General features: G+C 42.7%; 1 protein-coding gene across 1 annotated transcript; it reads left to right on the top strand.

Moving 5' to 3' along the window:
* Positions 1–15,014: 15,014 nt before the first annotated feature.
* On the top strand, positions 15,015–24,652 carry hmgcra (3-hydroxy-3-methylglutaryl-CoA reductase a). Its single transcript, XM_080532749.1, has 20 exons — positions 15,015–15,191; positions 16,592–16,775; positions 17,408–17,519; positions 17,642–17,729; positions 17,928–18,012; positions 18,131–18,236; positions 18,468–18,574; positions 18,830–18,949; positions 19,104–19,264; positions 19,521–19,774; positions 19,943–20,124; positions 20,728–20,922; positions 21,079–21,237; positions 21,552–21,709; positions 21,884–21,989; positions 22,120–22,290; positions 22,496–22,636; positions 22,754–22,912; positions 23,087–23,241; positions 23,426–24,652. The coding sequence occupies exons 2-20, from the start codon at positions 16,611–16,613 to the stop codon at positions 23,478–23,480; spliced, it is 2,679 nt and encodes an 892-aa protein (XP_080388875.1). The 5' UTR covers positions 15,015–15,191; positions 16,592–16,610; the 3' UTR covers positions 23,481–24,652.
* Positions 24,653–25,023: the final 371 nt, after the last annotated feature.

Here is a 25,023-nt window from a genome sequence, read left to right as displayed (position 1 = left end):
ACCAGAGCCCCTTTTGAGCCCTTCACTGTTCCTGAGAGGAGGTTCGACCACGTCAACGTCGACCTTGTGGGACCACTGCCCGCCTCTCACGGCTTCACCTACCTTTTCACCATGGTGGACAGGACGACCCGCTGGCCCGAAGCCGTTCCCCTCTCCTCGACGGCGTCTTCCGACGTGGCCCGTGCGTTCATCGGCACGTGGGTCGCGCGCTTTGGGACCCCGTCTGACCTGTCCTCTGACCGTGGCTCGCAGTTTACCTCGGAACTGTGGAACGCTGTAGCTGGTGGTTTGGGGGTAAAGCTGCACCGCACTACTGCCTATCACCCCCAGGCTAACGGTTTGTGCGAGCGGTTCCACCGCTCAATGAAGGTGGCCCTACGCGCGAGTTTGACGGACGGCAACTGGGTGGACAAACTTCCGTGGGTCATGCTTGGCCTCAGATGTGCCCCCAAAGAGGACTTGCAGTCCTCGTCTGCCGAACTCGTGTACGGCCAAACCCTACGAGTCCCCGGGGATTTCATCCCGGATGCCACTGTCCCCTGGTCTGCAGCCAGGCAGCGCTCCTCCCTACTGGAAGCCGCTGAGGTGTTCGCACCCGTCCCCACTTCACAGCACGGTACCCCTGCTTTCCGGGTCCCCACCGAGCTGCGCTCGTCAGACTTTGTCTTCATTCGCCACGACGCCCACCGCGGCCCCCTACGCCCCCCTTACGATGGCCCGTTCAAGGTCCTACAACACGGGGACAAGACCCTGGTGGTGGACGTTGGTGGTAGACACGAGACGGTCTCCATTGATAGGATCAAGTCCGCTCACGTGGACGTTTCCCAGCCATTGGAACTGGCTCAGCCCCCACGCCGTGGCCGCCCCCCCATGCCCCACCCCCCGCCCCCGGTCGCGGTGCCTTCGCGGAAACATCTATAATTCACAATAAAGAATGGAGGCAGAGGCGGCGAAACACTTTGATATATCTCCGTCGCTTTACTGACCAAACCGCAGGTATACAGGCATAGTATCACTTCCGCATTCCTGCCCGCGCAACACTAGTTACCTATACGCTTTTCATCACTACAACTACGGTGGTTCACATAGCTCAAAAATAACACTTCAATACATAACATATTTCCTCCACCCTTAAATGACAATGTCCACATTAGCATCATACACATTAAATGTCAACTAGGGAAAGATGGTAGACAGGGTAAGCACCAGGCGCTCAGGAGGTTTCCTGTCTCTTGGGGGATTGCGCCTCAGCACCGGAGAAGGGCTGGGTTCAAGCTCGATCACAGGGCATTCGATCACCGAGGGGTCTGGAGGTCCTAGCTCTCTAGGCAACAACTGGTCCAACTGGTCAAACAGATATTCATATATAAGTGATATCATTGGTGAGTTAATTTATACTTAAATCACCAATGGTTTAAGCATAACAAATACGTTGTTATTATTGCCAGCAAAATATCTTCTACTAACTCCTTTTTGTCTGTCTTACATGAACAGCATAGCTCCTGAAAGCCTACTCACTGTGTGAGGCTCTGTGTCATCCTGCTGCATCCTGACTACACTGTCCAGTGATTGGGAGTGCTTTGCGTCTGTGGTGATTTCATAGACTGTCCTGCCACTCTTGCTCTTCGGGAGGGGGTTTGCACCGTGCTTCAACAGCAGCTCTGCAATCTGGGAAATTCATGGCGTAGAATGATCTCAAATCAGGGGTGAGATCTTTATACACGTCTGCTATTAGAAGGTGTAAAACAAGCTTTATGTTGGGTTTGATATCTCATGACGGATATATAAGTTATATTCTTCAAGAATCAATGGCTTTTTACAGTTCATTTAAAAGTCAGAAAATGTCTGTACCTATCCCAGATTGTCCCTCTAAGCGTCTGACCCACCTGGTGGTTGGAGGCAAGACAGTGGCCAGAAGGAGGCTGTAAACCGTTTGGATCCGTGTAACCATCACATGGCTCCTTTTCCACTCCCACAACCTCTGCAGCTGAACATATGAATATAATAAAAAAGAATATTCATCAGACTAGAACAATGAAAAACCATTACTGCAACCAGAACCATATGAGCTAAATCAGACTATGAATTTGAGGTGACTAATGTTGTCATTTGTTCAACCTCATGAGGCAGAAATTGTGATTCAACACACAATGTTTTCTACAGCTTCTCAGCTTCTTCATTCAGGTTAAAATGTTACAGAAAAGTTATGATATGAATCACAGATTGATATATGATATAAATTACTTTATTTAAAGGAGGTGACACAAAAACAATTGTTAGGTAACACGAGAAAGAGTAACATTAAATGTGACAAACAATGAAGAATCTAGACAATTCAATTAGACCAACATCAACTGTTCACTGAAATGACTGCACATTGTTATTGTAAAACACATACTGAGAATACTGTATTCAACCATTAAAGAGTAACAAATATTAAATTAATGATGTGATATATTATCAAAATGATTTAATTGCAACTATTATTCACAAATACTCAAATTCTTTCAATTTCATAAAAGAACAAAAAAGGAATTCTGAAAAATATGTCGTGGATAGGTCATACATTGGGAACTTTCACTATATTCCATAAATACATAGAACATAAACACCCTGTCTTTAGAATAAATACTGAATACAAAATGTATTTTAGAGATTTGAATCCAACATAACAACAGTGACACAACTGAGTCTTAGTTATGCCTTGGTCGTATTAGCTGTCAACAAATAACTGTTTGGTAAAACACTAGGGGACCAATTAAAACCAGGCAAACAGCCAGAAATGTGATGTCACAGATGACACACAACTTCAAATCAGCTCGGTTGGAAAGGTATAAAGGTCTTCCAAAGAATCCTCCCTGCTCATCACAGCTCTGAGAAAATCCTGCGTGGGTTTAAAAGTCCAGTCCTCTGCGTCGTCTGACAAAGACACCTCTTCCGTATAATCCACAGTTCGGTCGCTTTCGTTGTCACTAGACACACTTTCTGCCTGTTCCACTGGCTTGGGGACTCTGTTCACCTGGGGGCCGTTCCACTAACATGGATTAGTATATCAGCGATTTAAATAAATCAGGCGATCAGGCAACTCGGGATTGGAATTCAAGCCTCAGGTGATTCCTCGAACGAGGATCAGGCTTGTGTGATGAGTGTTCACAGAACACCGGCTTACAAATCTTCGATATGGGCGCGTGCACGCAGACATAAAGAGCCCCGAAGAGTCGATCTGTCGAAATGAAGATACTCCACTCTGCAGGGGTTCTACATTTGCGCAGCATTCCGAATTATTGATCTTTATGAAGACGGAAAAATAAGATGTAAAATAGTGCAATACTGCCGCAATTAACAAGGCGAGGGAAATGGTTTGGCAAGAAATTGCTGACCGATTAAATGCGTAGGTCATACTAGCCCCAGTTATTGTTATATGTTCATTTTTTAATAAATGAATATTACTACTGTGGTGATATCAGCAGCAGGCTACAAACCGTCATAACGCCACAATGGCCTAGTGGTATCGACCGCTGCCATAGAATTTATTTGTCATTTTTAGACGGTGGTTCAAATCCCTCTTCGGACGCACTTTTTACTGCATTTCGTTGTCTGAATCTAATCTAAAATCTCATCGAAAAAAGTATGTAGGCTATAAAATTATGGTGCAGGCTAATTTACAAGAACTGACACGATTACAATGGTGTTTGAAGCCTTTGCATGAAGGCTTCGGTTAAATGTAAAAAAAAAAAAAAACTTCACTTAAATCAAGTCTCGAACACGCAACCTTTGGAACTCTAGCTGGCTGCCTTAACCACTGCGCCAGCCAGACCGCTGTGATGACAGCAATGCAAGTTGAAACTTTTTTTTTTTTTTACACTCTTTTATTTATTGATCCATCGATCTATCTATCACACTTTCAAAATATCAAGTTATCTATCACACAATCAAACTATCTATCGATCGATCACACTTTCAAAATATCAAATTATCTATCTATCACACAGTCAACCAATCTATCTATCTATCTCGTGTGAAGTGGGAACTAATATTTCCTAAAAGACACTTGAGGAACTGTCGTTCGGGATGTAGTTTCCGCCTGTGAGCCTTTTTTGACGCACGCATTACTTTAGCCTGCCTTTTAGCCTGCTCGCGACCAGGCTAATTATATCTGACTCAGAAGGAGCTCAACGAAGCAGCGAATTATTTGAGCCACATTGATGGAACCGAACGCAAGCTAACATTATCGCCGATTAGAACTTTATCGAGGCTTAGAAGATAATCTTGCATAGTGGAACGGGCCCCAGGACCTCCAGGCTTGGCTGAGGAGATGTACTTCTGTACCCATGGTCTGTATGGGGACTACAGGGACCTGGGATGTTAGTCTGAAGAGGACAGGACCGTACTGAGGAATGAGGGAGAGATGAGGAGAACTGCATTCAGACTGTTTCAGTCACATCCGGGATCCTGGATTTTGAGTTGTTGCTCAATTATTATTATTATTTTTTTTTTAAGAATTTTTTTCTGAGTGGGGCAGTCCCACTCATTTTTAATGACAGATAGAGTGAAGATTTAGACAGGAAGGATGGGTGAGAGAGAGAGGAGGGATGACATGCAGAATATGTCCCCGGCCGGAATCGAACCGGGGACCCTGCGGTTACATGGTCAGCGCTTAACCCGCTTCGCCACCTAAGCACCCCAAACTCAATTGTTTTTAATTTGGTCTGTCCATATGCATTCACTCATACCCACGTTTTATTTCAAGCTGTAATCCAGGTTATTGATGAAGTATTCAAGAGCAAGACAATTACAGTACAGCTGTCATATCAACATGAGTTGCAGACTACTATATCACGATAATTGATGATCAAGCTGATGATGTCAAGGCAAGCTACGAAAAGAAAAACCTACGGAAATGATAGCAATCCAGAAAATGTACTGAACCAAACTATTTTCAGTTGGTTCATTTGATTTCACAAGTTCCACTTCACAATTCCCATCAAATCACAACGAGGCTCACAAGGTGCCTAAGTATCTTGAATTACCTTCGGGAGAGGCCTCTGGCTCTTTCGGGGTCACCAGGAGTATTGCAGTTCTGGAGGATGTGGTTGGTGTTCCAGAATCCAACCTGGTTACCTGGCTCGGCTGGGCAATGTTGGTGTCATCAGCTTTAGCTAACCTCCTGAGTTTCCCCCCAGGACCCCAGGTTAAGGTAGTACAGCTGTCCTCTCTCTGACACAGAGATAAAACAAACATTAGATTTTGTGACCAGGTTGTGGCCAAGCTAGAGAGAAAGAAAAAAAGAAAAAGCTATGTCATCACTGTTATGTATATATATTGTCTGTCTTACATGAACAGCATAGCTCCTGAAAGCCTACTCACTCTGAATGAATATGAATAGTCTTTTTTGAATGGGATAAGAGGCTCTGTGTCATCCGTAGACAGGGTAAGCACCAGGCGCTCAGGAGGTTTCCTGTCTCTTGGGGGATTGCGCCTCAGCACCGGAGAAGGGCTGGGTTCAAGCTCGATCACCGAGGGGTCTGGAGGTGCTGGCTCTACTGCAGGCGGCGAAGGTGTGGCCGCTGCAGGTACCGGCATGCTCAGGTGTGGTGTCAGCTCGTCCGTGAACGCGAATCCTGATGCCCCGGATGTGGGGCTGGTCACTCCTAGCTCTCTAGGCAACAACTGGTCCAACTGGTCAAACAGATATTCATATATAAGTGATATCATTGGTGAGTTAATTTATACTTAAATCACCAATGGTTTAAGCATAACAAATACGTTGTTATTATTGCCAGCAAAATATCTTCTACTAACTCCTTTTTGTCTGTCTTACATGAACAGCATAGCTCCTGAAAGCCTACTCACTCTGTGAGGCTCTGTGTCATCCTGCTGCATCCTGACTACACTGTCCAGTGATTGGGAGTGCTTTGCGTCTGTGGTGATTTCATAGACTGTCCTGCCACTCTTGCTCTTCGGGAGGGGGTTTGCACCGTGCTTCAACAGCAGCTCTGCAATCTGGGAAATGCATTACTTGCAGTGAGCTGCATTGGAAAACAATAATACACATTTCCACTGTCACACAATTAGCAATATATTCAATAAAAAATTGGGCAGCGTCACCCACTTCTTAGGGCAGGGTTCCTACAAGTTTCAACAAGTCAAGTTTAAGACCTTTTTAGACTTTTTTTTAGACCTCTTTGAATAGAGTTTTAGACCTGTTTGTGACACCATATGATAGCTTTTTGTCATCTTCGAGGTGATGAAATTAGGGATTTCACTGCCATACAGACAAAAAAGGAAGCGAATCAGCATTGTTTGGTTCCAGCTTGATTAATTTCCGCGTACATAGATATGGTCGGACTGATTTCCTTGCAGGATCTCGTTTTTAAGACCTAGCACCTCATTTTTAGACTGAATAACTGAAATAAGGCTTTTTAAGACCAGCGCGGGAACCCTGTAGGGCTCTATAAATTGCCTATTCAACAGTGTGCCACTGGGAAAGGAATAACGGTTACACAATGAATACAGAACTGTGGCTATTGTATATGCTATGAAAGTCCATCAGTCATAAACTGCAAAAGGTACTGTAAACATAACCAGACACCTCATCCTTTCGGAGACAGGCAGCAGCGTTCCTGTTAGAAAAAGTGAGTTGGAACTCAACTAGAACTCAATATACAGTTTGCTAGCTAAATAATGAGTCACATACTTGTATTTAACGTTTATTAAATAATTAGTAATATACTTATACAGTATATGCTATTTTCTTTACATTCTGCAGTGTGTGACTCATGGATTTCATAACGTATGTCTGTACATACATAACTCACAGGTAAGCTAGTGCTGAATAATAATAATAATATTAATAATAATACATTTATTTTGTATAACACTTTTCTTTTCTGGCTTTTCAAAGACACTACATTCCATGAATAGATAGATATGAATAGATAGATCAATAAAAAGTAAAAGAAAAGCGCAATCAGTAAAAACAACAATACAAATATACATGATTTGATTGTGTCTAATATGTCTAATGTATGGTTTGGCATAAGTGGCTACCTGACATTAACAGGTACCAACCTTCCGGTGTCCAAGTTCTACAGCTTCAAGTAGGGGTGTAACTCCATGATCTCCTGTACAGTTGACCAGGGCTCCTGCCTGAATCAGATCCACACTGATGTCATAGTGACCAGCGGCCACAGCCTCGTGGAGAGCAGTCCAACCTGTAGGAGACAATTCTTGGTCACTGCCAAAGACTCCATTCTTGTTGACTCTTTATCATACATCACTAACGAAGACATTATGATAAGTGACTGCATTGACGAGGCACACATTGTCAGGATTGATTTGTACATTAATCATACATATTTTACATTTTGTACACCAGACAGAATCAGAATCAGAATCAGAATTGCTTTTATCACATCCAATGTACAGGTACACAATAATACATTTCTTAAGCTTAGGTTCTTTGGCATTGGCATTGCAGCGAGGTACAAAACCAGCAATAATAGAATAAAGTAAAATAAGTAAAGTAAGTAATAATAAAGTAGCATAAAGTAATAAAGTGATTAAGTGATGGTAGTCGTACTACAGAGGGACCAGTCGTACTGCAGTAGAAACAGTAGTGCAGAAGAACTGTACCGGTTACAATATGATGAAATGCAGTATCATACAGATATGATACAGTACAGGTAGTCAAGTAGTAGCTAGGTAGTGTTCAAGTAATCAGCTAGTGTGCAGGTAGTCATTTAATATATATCATTTTTGTAGTGAGGATGGTTTATTTATAAAGTACATTCATAATGTAACTGTCTGTCTACAGCTGATTCTGCCACTTGTCTCTTACCTGCATAGTCAGTCAGGTTGACTTTGACGTTTTCCGACGCCAGATAGTCTCTCACCAGCTGGGTGTCTCCATTCATCACAGCCACATGGAGGAGCGTCTCTCCAAATCGGTTCCTCTTGTGAATGTCTCTGGCTCTAGGACTTCTCTTCCCACCTGACACAAGGATTACCAACGTCACAAATGAACAACTCTCTACTGGGCACTTGAACATTGTGTGTGGAACAAATACACATTCTGCATTTGGATGCTGAATAGAGATATCTAAATATATCTATATATCTACTATATCTATATCTATTATGAGAATGCTGCCCTGAGAGGCTGAGAGTAAGGGGCAAAGTAATAAGACATTTTGTAATGGAAATGTCGCTACTTTTCTTTGAGTCCTGGAGAATTGTGGGGGTTGTAGTCCTTATGTTCTCACTGCATCTGCGTTTCATATGTTCCTTGCTGTTCCTGGACAAGGTGCCTTCAGAGACTGACCTCACTGAACTCCTTTTGAGGAAAAAAAAGAAGAAAATAAATTCATGATGCTGCGATATTATCCCTATACTACAATAACAAAGCTTGTATGTGTATGTGTTATATCATCATGTCTCCAGCTCAGCAGGTGGGGGTTATGGTAGATTTGGATAATGTTTAACAATAGCCGCTTTCCCCACCTTATGGGTCCTGGCTGCACCCCGTTACTCCCTACAATAGACACACAGAAAAAAAGCATTTGCAAGGCAAATCCATTTAATTACGTCATCAATTATTTGACAGGTCCTTGCGCCATTTTATACCAGACATAATGACTGTGTTGTTCCTCAGTGTCTGTTGTTATGTTCTTGTTCACGTTTATGAACAGATGAGATGCGGGGCCTGGCATGAGAGGAGGATTGTTGGGGAATGTGTACCCCCATTGAGGCCCAGTGTACAAGACATTCCTCAGTGTGCATCGACAGCAGTGACATACAATGTCCAGTGTTTTCTAAGCCGTACATGTTACATAGAAAATCCATCTCAGGCATCCTGACTTCCCACTTGCTCCCAGTGTACTGCACATGCTGTACTTCCATTAATGAATACGCTTCTGATTGTGCGGCTAGGCATGGCCACAGGGCTATAAAGCTTGTTTCTAAATCCTGGCAGTCATGGTATTTTGTATGACTGTCTTATAATAGAATTTAACTTGCGCGAATGTGAACATGAGCACTTGTTTTTCAAATGCTATCATATGCTAACCAGTAAGTATGGACGACACTTGGTGGTGATACTGTACTATTCAGCATGACTTTTGAGAACTTAGATTCCAGTGAGGTCAATTTGTTGGTATTCTTAAGTGTAGGTTACATTTTTCAAGTATTGTCTTTTTTGGAAAGAAACACAGCTCAAGCATGGTACTACCTCTTCTTGTGATTTTTTTTTTTTAAAGTTTTTTTTTTTTTTTTCCTTTCCTAACACTAGGGGAGCCACCCCTCCTAAATTTCGTTGTTTGGTACCTGTACTGTAGCAATGACAATAAAGTCCATTCATTCATACTGGTATGCTTTGCAAAGCTCCACCATAATTTACTGGATCAAATAACCAATGCTTCAGTGGGGATACTGGACTCCAGTCAATTGTGGCAGATTGTTGCAAAGAATACCAAATGTGCTCGAGTCTCTTCTCTTTTAAAGTTTTTATTTTTATTTTTTAAAGTGTTGTTGTTTAAACACTCGGACCAAACTACAAACAGTTGTCAATAAAATAATGAGATACAGTCTATACAGCAACTATATTGTGGATTCATAGTTGGCTGTTTTCCATCACATCACTGATTGCCGTCACACCCTGTTATTAGTCACATGTTTCTGGGGCAGTTTTATCAGACTGATCACAGAATGAACTTTGTCAACAAGCCACATTACTGTGGGTCCTTATTCTCTGGCGCCATCTGTTGTTCACCTGAAGTGTGACCTCACCCAGCAAGGGGCTCCTTCATTCATCTATTCTTCGTAGAGTATTGCAAGTATTGAGTTTGTTATTTTAGCTCTTGTATTCGTTTCAAAGCTAATTAAAATCCTCTATGACACTAAGATGTATTTGTCATTATGTATCTTCAGTGATGGGTATTACCTCTCAATGAAGTGGCTGCTGTGGTGCTCATTGGGGTGTTACACCCCTGCCTCTGGCTGTCATGCACCCTGGTCTGTCTTAGTCTCTCAGGTGGTTTGGCTTCTTTCCCTCCACGGTCTACGATGGCTTTAATCTTTAATGAGGCTCCCGGGTCACTGTGTGAAATGGGTACACTTTGAATGGGAATATACTGTGCAATTTACAAGCATTTTGGCATGATCACAAAAGGTACAATATCCCCATGGAATTACATTAAATTACATTATTTTATAAAAGTGACCACAACAAACCTGGGTTGTGCCTTATTCTCTGCCACCTGCACTGGTGTCACATGCACCCTTATTCTTTCAGAGCGTCGCCGTCTGACATGCTGTGTCACATGTACCCTTATTCTTTCAGAGCGTCGCCGTCTGACACGCTGTGAGGGAACCTCAGAGAAAGGGTGGCTCTCCCTGGTCTTCCTATCCCTCTTGTCCATCTCCATCTCCATCTCCATCTCATCTTCCATCTCCTCACTGTCTACTAATAAAATGCATAAGGGGGAAAAGGAGACAGCTATTGGGTACATTCTGAAGATGATAAGGCATTAATAGAACATGATGCAAATGGAAATTCCGGTCTACAATGGACTTTGTAAAAAGGAGCTTGTAAAAACTGTAGACTTCTTTGGCCATGACATTTTCCCAGGAACCACTGTTCAGAGGCTGAACACAATGGAGGTTGCACTCTCCCTCCCTAGTGGCGAACATCTCAGGGAGAGCGTAACACATGCCCCTCTAATTGCATATTCTAAAATATCAGTTTAGCTATGTAGCCTAATTTTGTGATGCTATGTTTCATATATAATTGCAACACAGTAGACATCAATGATAATAAACAGTTGCCTGTTATCATAAGAGAAGTTTGCTTCCACTGAGTCAACAAAGGGATAGCAGCCACCACTAGATGGTAGCCAGTACACAAAAATTGTGTCTGAAAAGTGCAATGGGCAAATTCTAAGCAAAAGTGAGATGGGGATAATATTTCACCAGATGTTAAGGTGGGGAAATAAACATGTATGTTGAAAATATAAATGTTAAACTAAACTAATCTCACACAACAAAACATCATGATGAAGTAGGAGGAGAATTACAAGAGCAATGTTATCCTTCTTCTTTATGTAGTACCATAAAGTTGTGCCAGTTGGAACGTGACACGTTGCCCACAAAGCATTTCACTTTTGAACTGATGATACAGTATGATAGCCAACATCATGAAAAGATAAGACACACGTTGAGCATAATCTGTGCACAAACATGCAATATAAGCTCGGGAGATGCACCATTGTCAGCTTCTTTTTGTATAACCACAATACCTGTTCCTTCCTCAGAAACTGTACTTCCAGGAATTCTAGAGTTGAAAAGGAAAAAGGTAGTGAGTACCAAATGCGGCAGAAAGCCGACGGGCATTTCCTCATGTACTTGTATGTATTATCCTGTACTAAGAATTACACAGATGAAATATGTTGTAGCCAAAGCTCTTAACTTGAGGAAAAGTACACACCTTGATAAATATGTCGATTTCTCATTGATCTGCTGAGAGGAAAATAGTCAACAATATTATTCCATAGATGTGGCTGAACATGAAAAAAGAAAAGAGTATAGCCTAGCAGCCAGGCAAGGATTTGTATCAATGAGGTATGAAAATACAACCGTTTCTGGTGCGAGATGCAAGTTGCTCAGACGTCTGTGAGCCAGTAGGCCTATCTGTGGAGACATCCCTAGCGGGGTACAGGCTATGTTCAAATACAGCTCGCACACACCTATAGAGATATACAGCCTGCGAAGAAGACTGAACTATTCTTACAAACTTACCATCTTCACCGTTACCAATGAAGGACGTGGATGGCATACGGCATGGCGATTCTAACACACCTACGAGCATCAATCTGTAACAAATTAAACGATAAGTAAGGTAGTGACCCTTAGATGTACCTGCATTCAGTTGGGAAAATAAGCATACAATAACACATTGCTATTGCATATCCATGGAACAATATCACTCTTATTGATGTCACTCTTATTAGAACACACTGGAAAGGATTATGTAGGATACATAGAGAAGACAGTCATCGTCTGACTTTCAATAGCTCTGCTGCACTACTACAACCCTAGTACTGGGTATGATAACAATCACAAATAAACCAGGCGACATAAGATTGGTTGGTACTTGGTAGTTGTGAAAAGTGTCTAGATGCAATGAGCAAGATTAGTTTATGTTTAAGCCCCAACAGAAACAATGACTAAAGCCCTAATGCTCTCAGAGAGACATGCACACGAATCACACCCAAAGCCAATTCCCACATTCTCACAGACATGAGAGGTTGTTTGTGTCCACAATATCTTTCTGTCCAATGAGGTCCTTTCTGGACATTATTGTGTCTGACTATTTGGGGACCCCTTTTTGGTTCAGGGGCACCCCCAGTGGCAACATCTTCCATAATGTAACTTTAAAAGGGGACAAGAAATGTGTTTAGCTAGCTAGCCTATATTCTGATCATCATTGAGTCAGAATCTGAGGTAAAAACATTGGCAATTAAACTTTATCTTAGGTTTTCCAATTGTAGTTGTTCCTTGTCCTCTTGTGCATAAAGTTATTGTTGTCTGGCAACTATACCTGTGGACAACTATAGGCACTTTAAATGAGCTAGGCGGTTCAAACTTGTCTGATGTGTTGACTACCAAGATACCAAGAAGTCTGCCAAAAGTTACTACTTGTAGCTTAATATTTCGATCATTTGATCGATCATCATCTATTTTAATGATGGAAATATGCCTTTTAAAGATGGGGGAAGTTGTTCTAGAATAGACCGCAGTGCCTCAGGCATCTCCATCTCGTGAGCAGTGATGAGCAGTGTTTAGCTAGCCTATATTCTGATAATCATTGAGTCCGAATCTGAGGTAAAAACATTGGCAATTAAACTTTATCTTAGGTTTTCCAATTGTAGTTGTTCCTTGTCCTCTTGTGCATAAAGTTATTTTTGTCTGGCAACTATACTGTGGACAACTATAGGCACTTTAAATGAGCTGGGCGGTTTAAACTGTTCCACATCTTGGCTGAGGCCGAGGCCGGTTTGGCCAAAAGTGACTACTTGTAGCTTAATATTTCGATCATTTGATCGATCATCATCTATTTTTAATGATGGAAATATGCCTTTTTAAAGATGGGGGAAGTTGTTCTAATCTAGAATAGACCGCAGTGCCTCAGGCATCTCCATCTCGTGAGCAGTGAGCAATGAATCATGAATGATGGAGAAACTGGAGCTAGCAACTTAGCTTAATTTAGCAACTTAGCCAGCCCGGCGGCGAGGAAACTACACAAACCTGTCCAGGTACAGGTTGTTGCACTCGTCTTCATCGGAATCACCAGATACTGAAGCCTCCTCAATGTCCTCAATGTCCTCACTGTCCTCACTGTCCTCACTGTCCTCACTGTCCTCACTGTCCTCACTGTCCTCACTGTCCTCACTGTCCTCACTGTCCTCAATGTCAATGTTCGCAAAACAACAACGTGAAGCCATATTTTAAATTCTTATACTTTCTCGATACCCAGCTACATTCTAGGAAGCTCGGGCGCGCGCCTTCGACTGAGGGACCGATATATTTGTCTGTCAATCTGTCAAACAACTTGCGTGGTGGTCTACTATTATGGAGCTATTTTAGTGCCATCAGAAATTGAATTGTATTTGACAGATTGAATTGAATATGAGCACAAATTGAATTGTATTTCACAGATCTGAATTGTATTTGACAGATTGAATTGTATTCAATTCAGTTTTCATTATTTTCATTCAGTTTTCAAATTCAGTTTCTCTAAATACAATTCGTTTTTTCTCAAAATACAATTCAGTTCTCTAAATACAATTCAGTTTTACTCAAAATACAATTCAGTTCTCAAAATACAATTCAGTTTTTCTCGAAATACGAGTTCAGTTTTAGAGGCACTCATCCGGGGACTCAATTCAATTTCTGATGGCACTAAAATAGCTCCATATACTATCCTTGGGTTGGGTGCCGAACAATAATTCAGTCAATTGAATGATCTAGTTATCTTGCCTTCAGTTTTTCGTTTTCATTGTTGTAATGAACTCACCGAGTCTACATAAAATAAAATAAATGCTAGTTGATTCAGTAATGTGTAAAAAGTGATGGGTTTAAACATAATTTAGTATGAATAATGATGAATAATTAATCTCACATGTTAATTTTAAATATATCAAATGGGATTATGTAATGGGATATATTATATATGTATCGATGTATATTTGGATAAATAATGAAGGAGAAATAACGTTGACAATTTAGTCATTAGTTTGCACAAAAATGTCAAAAGAATACATACAGAGACAGAGGCATACAAAACTGGTCAAAAGACTAAAAGCTAAACTAAAAAATTAAAATAAATGTGAACATGTGTGTAGTAGGAGTAAGTAGGAGTGTGGACACCAACAAACCACATGTGATATCCATAGAAATGTGAGGAGATCCATGTAAGTTACAGACTAAATATAAGGTCTCATCAAGGCATGTATTTTAGATCCTTACCGGGATGAGAAATAGGCCTACCCTACCCATCAGGCTAATTGTCTTTCAAATGATTAAAATATCCATTAAATTAAAAGTTGGCCCAGATTTTATGAACTGGTTTGAGCAGTGCTCAGCGCATGATTATTTTTCTATTTGACCTCGAGTCAGTTCCGTTTAAGTGTTTGAAGAACCTCAGAAAATCATTAACGAAATATGTTCACGTTCGTGTTCAAAGTCAATGATGCACCTAGGCCAATGATGCGCCGTCGCCCTGCCGATACCTCGCTGAAATTGGCTCGAGCTAAAGTGGTAAGATCACGCGTCCTCCCTCTGGACACGCCCACCGTGACTGTCGCCTAGGAAACTGGGCGTGACTTAGGCGCTAACGGGGCAGATTTACAACGTGATTGGCTAAGGTCTCGGATGACGCAGTCCCGTGCCATCTCTTTCGTGCACAACATTACAGTAAGAAGCCGGTTGCCTCTGTCTCTCCGGTGTGGGACGTGGGAACAACAGTCGTGTGCATTATTAGTATTTATTGTATCAATATCACAAATATGCACACGGCTTCTTCCATAGTCAGGCTTACATTATAACTGCGCCGTTGCAAGCCAGGACTGACCACTGGCTTTTAACCGTATCCATTTAAGCCGGCTCTCTAATTCAATTGACCCTCTCTCACACCGGTAAGTAAGCCCGATCTTATCTTTTCAACCTGTTTGTGTTGAACTCACATTATTTTGGTGTGAATAATTTGCATCCTGGTTAAGGCTTGGTCATTGCTATAATGGTGTGAATGTGTGATTGCACATAGACGGCGAGGGCGATATTGATGACTGGTCATCCTGTTGTTATTCCAAGTGGACATTATGTCATATCAACTAAGCACAAGCGGCTCTACTGTGAGGTATAGCAACGTAGCACTCTGATTTAGGCTATATTTAGGGCCTGGCCTACATATTAAATGGCTTGGCGATCTCAATGGCATGCAGATATGGAACATCAACTGTGTTCGTGACCAGCGATATCTTGTGATCGTCAAACCCGTACAATCTGCTCAGCATCCCTCGTGCGCAAAAATTCTCACTTCTACCTGAAAATAATATTGTCGCAGCGCACGCACCTTTCGGAATTGGAACGCTGACCAATAGCGTTTCTGAAGCCTAGCCTAGTGTTTCGTGACGTTAGAATTATAAGGTTCTATCTCCATTTTTGTCAAAATTGAGGTTTTTTTTACATAATCTGATCCATTAGGTGTTTATTAATGCCTGTGTGGTGTTATTTTTTAAACTGTTGACATTTTTGAGTTAGTAATTCATAAAATACAAAGGTTCCATCTCACAGAACATAATGGAATGTAAAAACTTTGACGCTCAATATCTGAACTGCCCTAAACGGAGATAGAACCTTATCATTCTAAACGGAGATAGAACCTTATCATTCTAAGCTCACGAGCTGTATTTAGGATTAGAGAGAGCGTCTATTGTTCTCCTTGTGTGCGCCGGGAAAAATAGAAATATGTCTGTATTTTATTCATGACGTTGCACTTTTATTTGCGTAGATACCTGGTTCCTGGTGTGGTCAATGTACATGTAGGCTAGGCTTTCGACTACGAAACGCAGTACATGCAATATTATAACAGTATTATAGTTTCTTTCAATCATGTTGTTGGGTGTGATTCGTGTACGTCGCCCTGAGAGCATACAGGCTTAGTCACTGTTCCTGCTGGGGCTTCAAATAAACTCCTCTCCATCTCAGAGACACTCCCCTTAACAACATGAAACCGTCATATGTTTCCTGGTTTCAGTCTCTGCAGCATATGTGTCATTTTTTGTCATTGCGACATACTGTTCCATGGTCCATGATCTAGCCATAAGCTTTGTTGTATGCTTGTTTTGCTCACAGCACAGGTTAGCAGACAGGCTAGTACACATTGAGTGTGTCTGAAACCAACTTGGAGTCGTTGTTTATCAATAAGAAATCATGGTGTTATTCTTCCTAATAAGCAGCTTAGATAAATGGCACTTGAGATTTAGATCATTGGCATCCTAGTTTTAGTCTGTTTCTCTGGCCTATATCACTACAGATCCTCGTCCTCTACTGCCATGCTGACCCGGCTGTTCCGCATGCACGGCCTCCTGGTGGCCTCCCACCCCTGGGAGGTGATCGTGGGCACCGTCACCCTCACCATCTGCATGATGTCCATGAACATGTTCACCGGCAATGACCAGATCTGCGGCTGGAACTACGACTGCCCCAAAATGGAGGAGGTACGGACAAATCGATGACTCTATGCCCTAATTTGGGGTGGGGTGGGGATTTGAAAGCAGGGGGGGGGGGGAGCTCAATGAGGGGGGGATTGAGAGATGAGAAGGGGAGCGGAGGACTGAGAAGAGGAGGAGAAGGGTGAGTGATTAGGGAGGGGGGGGGGGGGGGAGTTGAGTGAGAGCTTATGTCTCACTCTGCACTCTACTAGGACATTCTTAGAGCATTCTTCTTCGGCGTATGAGTAGTTGTTTTCCTCTCCACTCCACCAACTTCATTGTGAGCATTCAAGTGTAGTCATGCAAGAACAATAACTTGGGCTACCTTTCATGGTTTGGAGTATAGATACTAAATGTAGGCTCTGGAAAGTAGGGCACGAGACAAAAGGTAGGGAGTTGGTTGTTTGTCACGTTGCTTAAGGATAATTTAGGCCGATGTCCAGTATGACAATTGTGACACTCCTCCTATTCATAAGAATCTTCAGTTATTTGGAGTTTATCATCATTGTTGACGGGATTACTTTTTTTTTTTTCCATTGAATGATTTGTTGACTTTACTTTGAGTTAATCTTCAATGTTGACTTCATTACCTTTATGATTTTATGACTTCATTGGTTTTTCATTGTCCTCTGTTACAGCAAATTCTAAGCAGTGACATCATCATCCTGACTATCACACGATGCATAGCCATCGTCTACATTTACTTCCAGTTCCAGAACTTGCGACAACTAGGATCAAAATATATCCTAGGTGAGCGTTGTTCCAGTGAAGATTGAACATTGGTCGATCCTGTTCGACCAACATTGAAAATCCTGTTTTCACCTTTACAAATTGATGTACTGTAGCTTATAGTGTTAAAATGTTCTTTGTAGGTATTGCTGGACTCTTCACCATTTTCTCCAGCTTTGTGTTCAGCACTGTGGTCATTCACTTTCTGGATAAAGAACTCACTGGCCTCAAGTAAGTATAACGCAACAAAATCAATCAAGTAAACAATAATGTAACCATCAATGCCAGATGGTCAAACACACTAGAGCTTTTCATCATTGCTGATCAACTCTTGCTGCATTTACTCTTGCATTCCATTGCTAACTCGTCAGATTGGAAATGTACAGTATGTACAGTATGTAAACATCCCCCATTTTGTTTTTTTTCCAGTGAGGCCTTACCCTTCTTCCTGCTTCTTATCGACCTCTCCAAAGCCTGCAATCTCGCCAAGTACGCCTTGAGTTCCAACTCCCAGGTACTTTTTGAAGAGTTGACCTCCCTATTGTAACTCATCAGTGAAATAATTACCACTATACAGTATGTCACAGTATATGGTCTTGATTGACACGTCCCCGTGTGTGTTCGTGTCTCAGGATGAGGTGAGGGACAACATTGCTCGTGGGATGGCTGTCCTTGGGCCCACGTTCACCCTAGATGCCCTCGTGGAGTGCTTGGTGATCGGGGTGGGAACCATGTCAGGTACAGAGATGGTTGTGGGTAATTTCTGATTGGGATTCATCTTAGTGTACTGTGTGGAGTTATATTGCTAAAATGTGTTGGAATACAACTTTTTCTTACTGGTGTAACCTGGTTTTTACTAGTTGTTTATGTCATAATGTCACGCATCTGCATGCAAATGATGACGTTACAATAAGCGCGGGAGTGGACGGTGGGACTCACTCTTCCTTTCTGTCGTCCTGTGTCTTCCAGGTGTCCGTCAGTTGGAGATCATGTGCTGTTTCGGCTGTATGTCCGTCCTGGCCAACTACTTTGTCTTCATGACTTTCTTCCCTGCATGTGTCTCCCTGGTACTAGAGGTAAGGTTGTGTGTGTGTGTGTGTGTGTGTGTGTGTGTCCTGAATACTGTATATATTATTATTATTATTATTATTATTATTATTATTATTATTATGTGTGTATCATGTTCTTATATCACTTATTGCACTTCTGGTTAGATGCTAAACTGCGTTTTGTTGTCTGGTACTTGTACTCTGCAATGACAATAAAGTTGAATCTAATCTAATCTAATCTGTACATGTATCTTGACATGTGTGTATGTGTCCTTTCCACAGTTGTCCAGGGAGAGTCAGGAGGGCCGCCCCATTTGGCAGCTGAGCCACTTCTCCAGAGTGCTGGAGGAGGAGGAGGACAACAAGCCCAACCCTGTCACCCAAAGAGTAAAAATGATCATGGTAAGACAACAAAGGGGACCGTTTCATACAGGACAAGGAACCTATCTGCTAGTATTATATAAAGGGGATCAGTTCCACCCACTCACAGTCATTGGCCAGTGAGGGAATATCAGCTGTGCTGACATCTCCGTCCCTTCCCTCTGTCTGGCTCTAGTCTCTTGGTCTGGTCATGGTGCACGCCCACAGCAGATGGATCGCCGAGCCCTCCTCCATCAACACAACGCTGGATGTGCCCCAGATGGGCCTGAGCCTGGACGACCACATCCCAAAGAGGATCGACCCCGAGGGACCCCTCTGGCAGTTTTACATGTCCAGGTGAGTGTATGCAGCAATGGCCTGGGAAATGCTCGCTCTCAGGGGTTTAGGCTCAGGTCACTGTTAAGCCCTTTTACTTTAGATTATTACTACCTGTAAGATATCTGATCTAAGGTTGAGTCAGTATTCTGAAGCAGAATTAGATTCCTATGTGCTCCTTAAGATAAAATACAAAAGAATCTCAGAGGAGATGATGATAATTATGTCAAGTCAAAACCCTGTTCAAAGTGTTAAATGGTTCCCCTTTGTTCCATAGAATGATCAGCATGGACATAGAGCAGGTGATCTGCCTGGGCCTGGCTCTGCTGCTGGCTGTCAAGTACATCTTCTTCGAGCATGTGGAGATGGAGTCCACCCTGTCCCTTAAGAGCCCTATGGCTGGGCCCGTGCTCACCCACCGCCGGACCCCTGACACCTGCTACAGGATGGAGGCTGCCCCCCGCCCCATGTCCCCCCTGAAGACCGCCCCCACAACCCCTGCCCTGGCTGTGGCTACGAAGGAGGAGAGAGGTACTACTGGAAGAACCCCAAATCTGAAAAATCACAGTTTTAGTGGAATTTCAGATCATCTTGTTAATCGCCATAGCGGAAATTGAATTTTCACTGACCTCAGAGTCTCGTTCCAAACGATATCATGTTTTTGTCTTTCTCTCCCCTTCCTTCTCCTTGTTCTCTTAGCTGAAGTGATCCGACCCTTGCCTGCTCCGACCACTGAGTCACAGCCCAAGACCACTTTTGTCCTGGGGCCAGTGGAGGACGAGACAGAGAAAGAGACCATCAGGGCTGACCTACCTCAGCCCAACATCCCCTCAGAGCCTAGACCCCTGGAGGAGTGTCTGTCCATCCTAAAAAACCCAGAGGTAAGCCCCTCACACACACACACACACACACACACACACACACACACACCTACACATACACACACACACACACACACACACACACACACACACACACACAGTGTCAATTCCCTTCCAATCAGTCAGTACAAGTGATGAAGTGATGGGTTGAATGTCAGACATTCCTCAGAATTCATTCACACATAATTGAATTAGCTACAACCTACCACAAATTGAAATGGAATTGACCACAACACTTTTCACAATGTTTTACTACCAATGTCCAATGTCAGTCTTTCATAGTTATACCGTATACGACCCTGTAACAAGCATTGGGTTTCTGTGTGTTCTAAGTAGGCAGTAACAAGCTTAACATAATTTACTCACTTGCTTAAAGCTTAACTGATTAGAGCAGGACAGTAATAGAGCAGGCACATTTAGTGACTCCATAGTCTGATGTCCTCATTCTGAGTGTTTGACAGTCCAACTCCTCACATATAATGAATGTGCGTGTGTGTGTGCGTGCGTGTGTGCGAGTACATGCGTGTGTATGCATGCTCATGCAAGTGTCCATATGTGTGTGTCTGTGTGTTTGAGTCAATAAAGTTTTCTTCGTCCCTGCAGATGGGGGCCTGTTTCCTTAGTGATGCGGAGGTGGTGGTGCTGGTGAACTCCAAGAACATCCCTGCCTACAAGCTGGAGGCCATGATGGAAAAGCCAGAGAGAGGGGTGGCCATACGCAGGCAGATGCTCTCCTCAAAACTCCCTAACCCTTCTGCCCTCTCCTCGCTGCCCTACACTGACTATGACTACTCTAAGGTAAAACACACACCTAAAAGGCTCAAGCCAGTTGGTTTTGCTTAAGAAATACTGAAAGAACGATAGCACACAGTCATTTACAGAGCTCAATTCCTCTTCTCAATTCCTTTTCTCAATTCCGTAAATTGACACCTTGTGATTTCCATTGGTTGCCAGGTGATGGGAACTTGCTGTGAGAATGTGATTGGCTACATGCCTGTGCCAGTGGGAGTTGCCGGACCTCTGCATTTGGACGGGAAGCAGTTCCAGGTCCCCATGGCAACGACAGAGGGCTGCTTGGTGGCCAGCACTAACCGAGGCTGCCGTGCTATCGCTGTGAGTGTGACACAAGTGTGAGATCCACTTATACAGCATACAGACAAAGCCTGTTTAAGGAGAGAGAAAAGGCGTATACCCAACATGCTACAGCCACCTCAAACATTTCAAAAATGTTTTTGTCTCAGAAGAAAAGCTGTTTAAGGATAGTAGTTTATATTATACCAACCCGTGTGCTATACAATATAGAAATAATCTATACCAGTAGTATACCCATTATGAGGTTGAGCCTTGACTCAATTCTATCCAGTCCCCCACCCACCACCATGCCCTGTCCCTAACCTGTTCCCTCTCCCTGTGTGCCCCTCCCACAGTTGAGCGGCGGTGCCAGTAGTCGTATCCTAGCAGACGGGATGACCCGGGGTCCAGTAGTCAGGCTGCCCTCTGCGTGCCTGGCGGCAGAGATCAAGGCCTGGCTGGAGAGCACAGAGGGATTCCAGGCCATCAAAGAGGCCTTCGACAACACTAGCAGGTCGGTGGTTAAATTAGCCGAAGCATTGGAGTCTCAGATATACAAAATAGAATGCTTTAACAGCTCAACTTGTTATCCATTCTATTTCTACGGTTGAAATCGTATGTGTACTGTAAAGCAGACCCGGTAGTAGTTGAATGATGGTCACATTTCCTGTTGTTGTTTTTTTTGCAGGTTTGCTCGTTTGCAGAAGCTCCTGATCGGTCTAGCTGGTAGAAACCTGTATATTCGCTTCCAGTCTAGGACAGGGGACGCCATGGGAATGAATATGATCTCTAAGGTGTGTATGTGTGTATTGTGTACTTTGTGTGTACTTGATGTGTACTTTGTGTGTGTGTTTGTGTGTGCATGGTATACATCTATTGTCTTTGGTAGGTGTTAAATAGCGGGTTTGTTTCCTGTCTCTTCAGGGCACAGAGCAGGCTCTGGCCAGACTCCAGGAGCAGTTCCCTGAGATGCAGGTCCTGGCTGTCAGTGGGAACTTCTGCACAGACAAGAAGCCTGCAGCCATCAATTGGATCGAGGGCAGGGGCAAGTCTGCCGTGTGTGAAGCAACCATCCCAGCCAAAGTAGTCAGAGAGGTACAGGAACTACTCATTGTTTTGTGGCCATAGAATTAGAATGAGAATGAAATCTATACTTCTGACACACATTTCTCCTGTCTGTCTGTCTTGTCTCTCACTTTCTATCGTTTAGTAGAGGAATGGGAATTCTCTGGACTGTGTTTGTTCCTTTTTTGTAACTGTTCTTTGTTCTGTGACTAATCGTTTATCCCCTGTGGTCCAGGTTTTGAAGACCACCACTGAATCCCTGGTGGATGTCAACATCAACAAGAACCTGGTGGGGTCGGCCATGGCTGGAAGCATCGGGGGCTACAACGCACATGCGTCTAACCTAGTCGCAGCTATCTATATCGCCTGTGGGCAGGTGAGTCAGCATCTAATTTGTCCCTTGAAAGTGGTCATCACAATTATTGGTATGGTATACGGGGTGGTTTCAACTTTTGTTTCTGGCACTAACCACTAGTCATCCTGTCTATACTAGGACCCGGCTCAGACAGTGGGCAGCAGTAACTGCATCACTCTGATGGAGACGGCAGGACCCACAGGAGAAGACCTGTACATCAGCTGTACCATGCCCTCCATAGAACTGGGCACTGTGGGAGGAGGCACCAACCTGGGCCCGCAGCAAGCCTGCCTACAGGTACATACATACATACACACACACATGCTCACACAAACCCGCAAACACTTGTTCGCTCGCATGCACATCCTCATCAACATGGAAATGCAATCACATGTAGCACATACACACACAATGCTTGTGGACATTGGTCTTCTCTATGTGGTTTTTAAAACGGCTTCTGTGTTGTTGCAGATGTTGGGTGTGCAGGGGGCCTGTCAGGAGTGCCCGGGAGAAAACGCACGCCAGCTGGCCAGGGTGGTGTGTGGCACTGTACTGGCAGGGGAGCTGTCTCTCATGTCTGCCCTCGCTGCTGGACACCTGGTCAAGAGTCACATGACACACAACAGGTACAGAACCCATGATGCAATCTGTCAGGCATCAGTATAACATCATTAAAAAGCTTTGAGATGCAATGAACTGATGTCCACTATTGGTTTTGATTGAGAATTGATTTACTTTGAAAAAAACGTTAAACTTAAAACAACTTAAAAAAAGTGTTTAAAAGTTGAATTTTATTTGATCTTCCTACAGGTCTAAGGTAAACTTGCAAGACGCCCCTGGGACTTGTACCAAGAAAGCATCCTGAGAACTTGTGTGCCATGGTTCAGATAGTTTCTCATGGAGCCCAGAGTCCCCCCCCGCCCCGCCCTGGGATGACTACAGGACAATGTTATTTCAAAGTTTGCACATCTCAACACAGAAGAAAAAGGGTCTTCATGCCTAGACGGATACAAACATATTTAATATTTAAAGAGATTTCAAGATGTTTAGAACAAACTGTGGTCTTTCAAGTGCTTTCCTAAACTTCTCAAGAGCTTCAGTTCATCATCATCATCCTCATCATCATCATCATCATTGTGTTGGAAACGGACATGAAGCAATGTCTGAAATCAGATTCTTATTCCTCTATTTTTTCTATCATGAACTTTTTTTTAAGCAGTTGACTATGAGCACTTAATTATTGATATGTACGTACATTCTCGCTTTATACTCTGGTTTTCTGAAATGTTAAAGGCCAATGCGTCAATTAAATAGATGGTCGAATAGAAATTGAATTGAACAATATCAAAGAGAACATAGGCAACATCTTCAAAGAGATAGCAGCATTCAATGAAAGATTATGAAATGAAATATTAGTTGTGTAAATGATACCCTAATGTTTTGATGAAAGTTTTTGCAAATTGTTTTAATTGCCAAATACAGCCTTCTTAAACACAGAAACAGTCATAACTAAAAGAGAAGATTTTTCTTCCTCTTTTAAATGTACATGGTCTCTTACAAGGCCTTTAGTCATAGAATGTGCAATGTTAGGGAGAGAATGCACTTTTGAAATAAGAGACTGAAGTGAAAAAATGTTTTCGCAAAGGTGCTATGATAAGCTATAACACTTAAGTGGTCGTAGACCATTGTTAACATGTTCACTTGATGAGAGCAGTATACTGTATGATAAACTGCAAAATCAATGTCTTTAACTCACATGTTGAAGCAAGCAAGGAGTGCCACTGAAAAAGACAACTAACCGGCTTGGCTTCAAATGTCTGCACATTGCATATGTAAAATGGCGGACACCTCCTGTGCAACTGTTAAACCCATTGCTTTAGCTACTGTATATGGTAGGGAAAGAATGCATTATCTGATTGATAGTGTGAGTCACTGACTGCTGGTTTGTACAAATTCATGCGAATGTGAGATCTGAGAATATAGTTTAGTATAATACAGAAGTCTTTTGCATATATTTTGTAATAAAAATAAAGGGAATTTACAATTAAATGATTTTAAGTTTTCATTGACTTGTAATTTATTGATGTTCTTACATTGTTGATGTCTCTCAGATGTACACTACTATAACTACATTATTTATGATACATTATCAGCTTTAATGTTCAAGGACAAGGTCTTGTTATCTTAACTAACAACGTGACAAAGGGTATTTTTTGTGAGGGGTCATCAATTGAAGCATTTCCCATCCCTCCTAGGGATCACTGAGGTCCTAGGTTCCAAAAGTCAAAACATTTAGCCTATTCCCCCTGAACACCTTATCTCAGTTCAGTTTTCGGGTTTATGTCTAAACATATTGTCAGGTGATTCTGTATGTGCCATGGGAACTTGAACAGTCACAGGTAGAGTCT

Source organism: Nansenia antarctica, assembly GCF_963989245.1.
Source record: "Nansenia antarctica genome assembly, chromosome: 5".
NCBI lineage: Eukaryota > Metazoa > Chordata > Actinopteri > Argentiniformes > Microstomatidae > Nansenia > Nansenia antarctica.
This window is presented reverse-complemented; position numbering and strand designations above follow the sequence as displayed.

What these genes read in the sequence shown, in the direction of transcription:
- hmgcra (XM_080532749.1), top strand. Translation starts at nt 16,611, where the DNA reads ATGCTGACCCGGCTGTTCCGCATGCACGGCCTCCTGGTGGCCTCCCAC. An exon ending in CGGGGTGGGAACCATGTCAG is followed by an intron (nt 18,237 to 18,467) that starts GTACAGAGATGG and finishes TGTGTCTTCCAG; the next exon opens with GTGTCCGTCAGTTGGAGATC. An exon ending in GAGGCTGCCGTGCTATCGCT is followed by an intron (nt 21,238 to 21,551) that starts GTGAGTGTGACA and finishes CCCCTCCCACAG; the next exon opens with TTGAGCGGCGGTGCCAGTAG.